The 10,002-nt window shown below is 42.7% G+C and overlaps 1 protein-coding gene across 1 annotated transcript; it reads right to left on the bottom strand.

Moving 5' to 3' along the window:
• Positions 1 to 910: 910 nt before the first annotated feature.
• LOC133505706 (myeloid-associated differentiation marker-like protein 2) lies at positions 911 to 1,807 on the bottom strand. The gene has a single exon (XM_061829059.1). It carries the CDS (start codon positions 1,805 to 1,807, stop codon positions 911 to 913), a length of 897 nt encoding a protein of 298 aa, XP_061685043.1.
• Positions 1,808 to 10,002: the final 8,195 nt, after the last annotated feature.

The following is a 10,002-nucleotide window of genomic DNA, read 5'->3' as shown; positions in this document are numbered from 1 at the left end:
GAGTAAAATTGAACCACTAACGAATAAAATCAAATCTAGATCGTCATTGACGTTTGGTAGGCGTCTTCGTCAGTCACTTCAATGGAAATGCCTCCATCTAGTGTAAATGTTTAGAGGTACATGAAAAACAAAATCCATCTACTGTTCAATTTACGTTCAAAACCATTAACAGTGCCTACAATCACATCATGACGTCTAGCATAGATAGATAGATAGATAGATAGATAGATAGATAGATAGATAGATAGATAGATAGATAGATAGATAGATAGATAGATAGATAGATAGATAGATAGATAGATAGATAGATAGATAGATTTGTCATTGTTGCATTAAAAATAAACATCCATCCATCCATTTTCTGAGCCACTTATCCTCACCAGGGTCACGGGAGTGCTGGAGCCCATCCCAGCTATCCTCGGGCAGGAGGCAAGGTACACCCTGAACCTGTTGCCAAACAATTCCAAGGCACATAGAGACAGACAAGAGTCACACTCACAATCACACCGAGGGGCAATTTAGAGTGTCCGATTAATGCATGTTTTTGGGATGTGGGAGGAAACCGGAGTGCCTGGAGAAAACCCACGCAGGCACGCGGGGAGAAAATGCAAATTCCACACAGGCGGGGCCTCAGAACTGTAAGGCCCCCCTCAGAACTGTAAGGCCAACAATCTAACCAGATGCACCACCGTGCCACCACATATCAGATTAAAGTTGACTAAATAAATTTGACAGTGAGCGTAATCAGCAGTTTTGTACGTTAATGATTTATTGCATTGTGTGAACATTTCCATGTGAACAATACTTACATAAAGGTCCCGAGATTAAATTGTTTACTCATATGTCATTCAGTTAAGAGTTTTAACATCCATAGAAAAACATTACTTACATTCAGCACAGAGAGTTAAATTCACGTGTGACTCCTGTCACGCAATATTTTAATCGAGAATGTAAGGTCCACTGTATAAGCTAAAAGCGCGATACAAGCGACCACCGTCTCCATTATAACCAACTCGGAACTTTTGTTGGCACTATTTTTCAGCTGTAGTACCTTGTCAAAACAAATCACTGTGGCAACCATGTATAGCAACAGTCCAGCAATAGTGAAGACAACCATGACTTTGTCAAAAGGGAGACGGCATTGCCCTGCAAAGTCACCCAGTATTACTCCCAGTGTGATAACGGACATGAGGATACAGACACCATATGACGATCCAGACGCCCACAGCTGCCAAGGAGGTACTCCACTGGACAGTCCGTGGTCTGCTTCCACCAACAGAGGAATCATCTGCAAACTGCCCCACAGTTGCACAATCTTGAGGAGACCAGGTATGCTTCCCACAAAACCTCTTTGCTCCTGGACCTGGGAGCACAGGATGTAGCATTCTGAGGTGTAGGCGAGGAAAGCGAGCCCGGATGTCACGGCGGCTGCCACAGGACGAGGACAGACCTGCTGGCGTTCCATGACGAGCAACGGAAAAAATATGGCGGCACTGAGACACATCAGTGATCCCAAGACTGCCGCCGTCACGGTCAGGTTTTTCCATGACACCGGAAGGAGGTTGTGAAACTGGATGGTGGTCAGAATCTGGATCAGCAAGGTCAGCGTGAAGAAGAAGCTCCAGGTAAATATGCAAAACATCCTGATGGTGTAGAGGTGTTGAAGATGCAACGAATTCTTGGTCAGCTCTGATGATTCCAGCGCAGTCACCAGACTGAATGTGGTACAACTGGATAACACCTCCCATGATCTCACCCAAAAAAGAGGACTTGCAAAGTCTTTGGGCTCGAGTACGATAACAGGCATCGTAACAAAGTCAAATATGGATATGCAACATCTGAGAATATTGCTTAAATCTGCTTGTTAACCAAGTACTATTGATTGCAAAATTGCTAATCCACTTGCGCTCTTGAGAAAACCTGTGAAATCAATTTGTCCAATTTCCAAAAATTTCATTCAGCAAGCAATCGCTTGGAGTTTATTGCACGTCTGCAAAATGTTGTGGGACCAACATTACCATGTTCGTACATATATTGTGCATCGCAGTCTGCCAAAATAAGCCTCGCCTACTTCCTTTTTGTGGTTTCAGTAGTGCACGTTAAACCTCATGGAAAGAAAGGTGCGTATGGCCACAATAAAGTGTAAAAGAAAACACGGCGATCCTGCGTCTCACAAAATGCTGTTATTTATTTCTCCCAGCCATTGGTAATAAACCATAGTGACCACAGCGTCTTTATTGCTGCGATAAAAGACCACGCTGTCATCACTCATATGAATCTTATCAGCCATAAAATACTTTACAGTTTTAGACACAACCTTTGTAAAATGTTCTTTACACATTGATTTTCACTGTGAAGAGCTCTGCACATCTGCTGGGTACCAAGAAATTATTCTGTGTTCCTAGTATGGTTCATTGAACATTACATGTTAAATTTCACCAATCAAAAAATGATTTCTCTGTAACTGGAGGAAGAGGGATTTTGTGCAAAGAATACGTACATTCTTCTCCTCATGTAAAGATGCTCACTAAATTGCAACATTAGAATTAACTGCTGATTGCGGAAAGCTTGGCAAACATTATTATGCCAACATTTGTCTCCATCAACATGACCTCTTTAACCAGACAAGTATTATATGAAATTCAAAAATTGTCAGTGCGAGTCCATCCATCCATCCATCCATCCATCCATCCATCCATCCATCCATCCATCCATCCATCCATCCATCCATCCATCCATCCATCCATCCATCCATCCATCCATTTTCTTAGCCACTTATCCTCACGAGGGTCGCAGCTGTCAACGGGCAGGAGGGAGGGTACACCCTGAACTGGTTACCAGCCAATCGCAGGGCACTTAGAGACAAACAGCTGCACTCACAATCACACTTAAGGGCAATTTAGAGTGTCCAATTAATGTTTCATGTTTTTGGGATGTGGGAGGAAACCGGAGTGCTCGGAGAAAACCCACACCGGCACTAGGAGAACACGCAAACTCCACAGAGGCGGAGCTGGGATTGAACCCGGGATTTCTTATTTTTATTATGATCTTAACTGTGACTGGCTGGCAGGTGATTTTTTAAATTTATTTTTTGCCATTTTGATAAGGTGTCTCGCCCCCATTTACAAAGTTGAATTCAGGGGATCAGGGGGTTCAGGTACAATCAAAAATTTGTAGGGGTCCCAGACCCTAAAAAGAAACCGACATGAAATTACACAATAACAATCAACAATAACCCGTGACCCTTGTGAGGATAAGCAGTTCAGAAAATGGATGGACGGATAATCAACAAGAATCAAATAACATAACCTTGAAAGCAAACAGAAATAACCTGACTATACTTAGTTTGTTTCCTTGGACGTGTTCATGTGAGTTTAGAATTGTGTGCCACAAGGACTCCAAATTTGAGATGTGCATGGAATAATTAATACACAGCCATTTTCTTTAACATCTTAAATGTTTCATATTAACATGTAGTGTAGAATCATATTTGGTGGAAACCAGAAAATTCAAGGACATATCTAATGTCGTTCTACACTCGACACATATTAGTATCATTTTGGAAAGAATTGACATTGGGAGCAACATTTGAAATTGGAAGCTTGTGGGACATGACTAAGGGGGCGGAGCTTAAGATCGCCATCGGAAAGGTCCATTGCTGCCCCAATGCGGTAGAGGCACTGCACACCTAATAAAGTTCATTCAGTCATCTTCAGTACCACTTATCCTCACTAGTGTCAGTAGTGTTCTGGGTTTGATCAAAACTGACTTTGAAAGAGAAACGTGGTACAACCTGGTGTGGTTGTCACCCAATCACAGACTTATTAAAATAACATTTGTTATTGTCTTCATTTTTGTCATTTCTTTCTGTCTTCACGTGCATAGCCAAACAGAACGATGGAGCTCTATGCCTTTTTTTTTTTCATGCTGGAACAATTTTTGATGTGGAACAGGAAGGGTTGGGAAGAACACACCCGAGGCCTCATTGCATCCCAATGAGACTCGTAGATAATGACAAATTTTTCTGAATGTGAAGTTGTTCGATAAAGTGGAGGAGCACAACACAATCCTCTTTGGCAGGCTGTCCTTCCACTGTAAGTAAGTGAAAAAGGAGTGAATGTGCCATCGTGTGTGTAGCTGTCGATGCAGCCGGGTCACAACAGCGCACGTATGCCGAACTAAAAAAAAGAAGAGGTCTGACCAAGGTGGAGCTGAAGCGAAGGGCAGATGCCCACCGCTAAAGTCTCTGCTCTCTCAGGGCTGGTGGGGACCACGTGATGCTGACTCTAATTTACCCATAAGGTAAACACAACATTTTTATAACTCACGACAAATGTGTTATAATAGTCACGCAGCTGTATAAGAGAAATGCTCATGGGTAAATGTATGGATGGTATTTGTAATAAATCTTTTGAATTCAAATACAAGCACATCAGGATATCAAAGAGGACATCGAAACCTTTGACTCCCGTTCCATTACTCAATTATTTGAATACACAGGAGTCGCAGCCACGTGCCTCATGTTCGGGGGATTTGTCCACTGTCCCCGGCGTCTCTAGCGTCACAGATGCAGAGAATTCCTCCTGCGTCCATCACTTGAAAATAAAGTTCTTTGGATTGACTAAATTTGAACATGTACATCAACTGCAGGTGATTAAAATGGGTTAAAATGACACACTTTACCCGTCTTCTCTTAAAAAAAAAAAAAAAAAACCCATTCAAACAGATTTTAATCATCTGCGACTGATGGACATGTTGAAATCAAAATCAAAGGATTCTTTTTTTCAGTGCTAGCATGAACGGTGTCACAGACGCATCTCTTGTGTGTAAATCGCCAACAGCTGCAGAAACATGCGTACGCCAGCCGTGACGTTGGCGTGAGGCGGCACACGCCTCCGCAGCCATTTCACTCTTGACACGTCTGAGCTTTGGTGTGAAAAAGAGGGGATGCCACCTTTTTTGCGTGTACACAAGGGCCCAAGTGCGGAACCACAGGGAAATTAAGATCAGAGTATGAGTCTGAATTGGGAAGGAGGTTAAAAAAAAACTTCAATATGAGTCTCATATAATGAGTAGAGAGGTGTATAATGTAGGATGGGGAACTGGAAATCTATGAGAAGAATTACCCGGATGACTGGAGGATGGCAGTGAGAGGGACTTAGAGGGAAGAGCGAGAGACCTCATTGGTTGGGGTGCAGTATACAGGAATGTTAGTCTTTCCTTATTTAAACCGATCTTTATATATATATATCTTTTTACAGTATATAACCATGTGTACACACCCCATCAGTTAAATGTAAGTACTGGATCAGTTGCATCCTCTCTTAGCCTCACTTACTTACCTCTTTGCTGCAAACAAGCAGTGACCTCTTTAACAGCATTGCTCAGCTACGCCCGGTTTTCCAACACAGGTCACCTCGGTTGTTGGACTTGACAATCACCTTCTGGTGTGTCTTATCCACATCTCATTCGGTTCTCCTTCCCTGGCCCAAAGAAGAAAAAAAAAGACAGAGACGAGGGCGATTTGCCTCATGCTAGGTCGCTGCTTTATGTGGGGTGTATGAGAAAAGAGAGAGGGCTTTTTTTTCTTCTTCTTTTTTTTTTTTTGGTGTGACTTGGCAAAGAGAGCCAGGACCCACTTGAGGAGCAGTGGGTCTTAGAACCGGATGATTTGTTTGGAGAAGCTCTTTCCAGCCAAAAAGAAAGATTAGCAGTACGCAGGTTCCCAAGGAACCAAGCAGAGGTGGAGAGGGCTTATGGGGTTTACTACACTTCTGCATCATGGCAACATCACACACGTGAGTGTGCGTGCATGCTTGTGTGCATGCGTGCGTGAGTGTGTGTGTGTGTGTGTGTGTGTCAATGGGTGGGTGGAGTTGCAGTTTTGAAAGTGCAGGGTGAGAAAATGGCTTCTTGGACTCCAACACAAATAAACACAAACACACACGGTAGGTTAACTGAAGTCTCTAAATTGCCTGTAATGGCATAAATTGTGTGTTTATGCATTTTCACTAGATAGGTCATCAATAATGAGCATTGTCAATGCTTTGGGCGAGCAGCATTGTCCAAAATCCTGCAGATGTTCTATAGTTTAACACCGAAGACCTCAAAGAGGAATAAAGCAACATTTCACGGGACAAAATCAAGAACCTTGTCGGCTTTTTGTATACTGTCAAAAACATGTGACAAAATATGACCTAACCAAAAAAAAAAAAAAAAGATTATGGACAGACTATGTGCCCTCTTTTGACATGTCCGTATGTCTCGTTTTAGCTAATACAAGATATTCCTTAACATAAACTGCAGGTTTTTATTTTTTCATTTTTAGAATGGCCTTTTATTGAGATCAACCTATGCCACACCTGTGCATGCTCCTAAACAAAAATCTTGACAGGTCTCCCCCTGCTTTTTTATTACTGTGGTTCTCGCAAATACGGATTCCCACAGAGCCATAGATAACATTTGGCGGATACATGGCTTCTATTTTCATATACATAAATCACAAAGTTGTACTACTGAATTTCATGGAAAAAGTGTCACAGCAGAACTATTTGAAATGTTTACAAGTATGTATGAAATGTTTATAAGTAGATACAGGCATTACATCCACAAGATATTCGTAGCGATCAATTTATATAATATTCACTCTGAAATTGAAACTACAACTTCAAATCCAGTCTTCAGATACTGTTGAAGTCAAGACAAGGGACAAAGTTGTTGTTGTTGGTGCCCTCTGCTGGCCATAAGGTTGAACTGTATTTCTCGACTCAAATTTATCACTCTGGACTACAGTAGCGAGTAACAGGGGTGTTTGCGTGGCAAAACACAACAAAAACAAAAACAAAACAAACAAAAACGTGGAGGCCTCCCTTCATCCCCAAAAACCTGGACAAACTATTTGAAAATATATGTTTTTTTAAATCTCTGACATGTAAAATAACACGAGAAAACTAAACTACTGAGCACAAAAGGAATGCAACAAAACAAAAATCACCTAAACATAGGGTTAGCCTACTTTAATGTGTTCATGCTAGGGTACAATTGCGTGCCACAAGTGCCCAACATTTGATATCGATGTGAACTATTCAATAAATGGATATTCAAGTGAACATCTTTTTGTTCCGTGCTAACATTTCATTTCATGTAACATTTACTATACTGTTTACCAAAATATTCAAGGAGATAGCTCGTCTTTCTACACAAAAGTAAAAAAATAGTAAGGGTACAGTTTGTACACTTATATGTCTGAAATGTCTGTTATGGGGTGGCAAGGTGGAGCAGCTGGTAAAGTGTTGGCGTCACAGTTCTGAGGTCCTGGGTTCAAACCCTGACCCACCTGTGTGGAGTTTCCATGTTCTCCCTGTGCCTGTGTGGGTTTTCTCCAGCCGCTCCCGTTTCCTCCCTCATCCCAAAAACACGCAGCATTAATTGGACACTCTAAATTGCCCCTAGGTGTGATTGTGATTGTGACTGTTGTTCGTCTCTACCTGCCCTGCGATTGGATGGCAACCAGTTCAGGGTGTACCCTGCCTCCTGCCTGTTGACAGCTGGTATAGGCTCCAGCACTCACTGCGACCCTCGTGAGGATAAGCGGGAAAGAAAATTGATGAATCGATGTCTATTTTGTCTGTGTATTTTTGAAGTGAAATAAAATGAAAGTAGTCGGAAGCAGTTGACACAAATGCCTTGTGTTTTAATATCACTGTACTTTGAAATGAAAGATGATTCTGGTTTTGATAAGCACTGGCGGAAAACTGTAAACACGGCATCTCCTATTGTTCTTTCTTTTCAATAAAGTACAGCCCACTTCTTTCTGTGACTTATTTAATTCCCCATATTTGTTCTGTATTCCACAATGGCTGAACAGAGTTCAGTAGTAATAGATCCAGGCCATGATTCCAGCAGATCTTATCTGTTTCCACCTTGTCTCCCCCCCCCCCCCCCCCACCTCACCCCAACCCTCCCACCCGCATCTGCCCCCTCACTCACTCTAATCCACTGCAGGAATTTCACCCGACAAGTGATCAAAGACCAGTCGCGCGTCACCAGGTGCGGCTGTAGCTTCAACCGTTGACAAACACCTTGCGGTCGCCACCCCACCCCCTCTGCCCCCCATCCCCTTTTTTTCTACTGAGGGGGAAAAAATGAAGCAAACATAAACAAAGCAAGGCAAACTGCTGTTTGTGTTTCAGTCAGTTCCTTCCTCCATCCTCCTCCTCCATTATTTTTAAGCCTTTATTCCCCCCCCCCCTCCCCAGCAGAGGAAAGTAAGAATGTTTTCGCTCACTCTTTTTGACTGTGATCTTTGTTACCTTGTCTGCAGTCCCCCCTCAGCGCTCTGTGTGGTGGCCAGTTTGAAGAGTTTCTGACAGTAAATTACGACACTGTTGAGACTGATGACCAGCAGGAGCCGTGGAACAGAGAGCGCACGCACGGCGGGGTTTTGGCTTTATTAAGACTCGACTGCCAATGACGGGCACAACAACTCAGCATCCTTGTTTGCGCAAGTGAATGCGGCACAAAGTCCGTCTCTTCTCCAAACCTATAGGTGGTCTGCAAGTGAAAACACATCGGCTCTAATAAGTATCTCATGTCTTAAAGTGGCATGTACTTGTTTAGAGAGTGTCAACACACTGTATACTGCTGATATAGAGCAGTGCTGTAGGTAGTGATAGCTACAGATGGTATTTCGACAAATGCTGCACGACTTTTGGCTAGCTTACTTTAACAAGTCAAACAAACGATCGTCGTGGAGTGAATACGAATGTCGTCAACTATCAGTCTGAGAAAAACTCACACAAGCACTAGGAGAACATAACAAACACCTTAATCGAATCAAACCACTGGGACACCGTGTTTCCCTGCACTAGGATATAAAAACTGTTTTCAACAACCTGGCCGTGTTGGATGGGTTCACGCTACTGACGCGCCATTCACTCTAATGCTTTTGGAGTTGCACAAATGTTCGTGCGACTGTTATAAGTGACGCGTGATGGCTAAAAAGAGTTTGGAAAGTTATCGGTGCTCATTAGATGTTGTTTCAAGAAACTGTTCCGACAAGAAGTGTGCTTTGATCGACAATATCGACCCATATGCCTCGGAGAAACACAAATGGAGGACAACTATCCAGACATCGTCCACTTTCTCCTCTTCTCGACAAGTGCTTTTAGTGTGGGCCAACTAAAGAATTACAAAAGGTCTGGAGGCCTACAGCCAATTATATCAATGGCTGAGCTCGTCATGCAGCGGTATCCATTGTAAGCACACTGCTAAGGTTAGTGTACTGCACAATGCAATTTAAATATGTACCACGTGATTACAGTCAGCTTTGTGTTAAATTATGTTGATTATACCAACCAAAGAGGTGTAGATTATAATTTTCCTTTTTGTTACTGAGAGGGAGAGAGAGAGGTTCGACTGGGACAAGTCCCAAGTGGCGCCCGCACCTTTTTCTCTACTTCCACAGCTGCATTTTTAACTCAACTCACGAAAGAGCTGGTGCGGTAACTCGTTTTTGCAAACTTATTATAATGAAACAGAAAATACAGATTTTGGAGACGTGCATTGCATTCACACACGAATCTTGTGGTTGGCTGCTAGATCGGCTCTGCTAATACGAGACAGCCGCAGTTGTCGCTGTTTGGTTGCTAACTGCTCCATTTTCTCGCACTGGTTCTCGATCACAGCTGGCAGTCGAAAGAAAGACGCTTCACAACGCCTGTCAGAGCAACCAATAACAAAGCAGTGCACCCCCATTTGTACGCTTTTCTGAAATGATACCTGGTTAGTTACGTGTATTTACGTGAATTCACCAGACCAAAATGGCGCCCGCGTTCTAAATCGGAAGGTGTGTGATGTCAGTCGAAAACAGTCTGTTGGAAGAAGTACAGCAATATGAAAAAGAATAATTTAGACCTCTCATCCACACCCCAGCCCCGACATTCAATTTTGTAATTAAATTACTTTTATTTAGTCCCCAACAGTGGATATTGCTGGGGCCAG

The sequence above is a fragment of the Syngnathoides biaculeatus genome, chromosome 9 (genome assembly GCF_019802595.1).
Source record: "Syngnathoides biaculeatus isolate LvHL_M chromosome 9, ASM1980259v1, whole genome shotgun sequence".
Lineage (NCBI taxonomy): Eukaryota > Metazoa > Chordata > Actinopteri > Syngnathiformes > Syngnathidae > Syngnathoides > Syngnathoides biaculeatus.
Note: the sequence above shows the minus strand (reverse complement) of the source record. Positions and strands in the feature narration are given on the sequence as shown.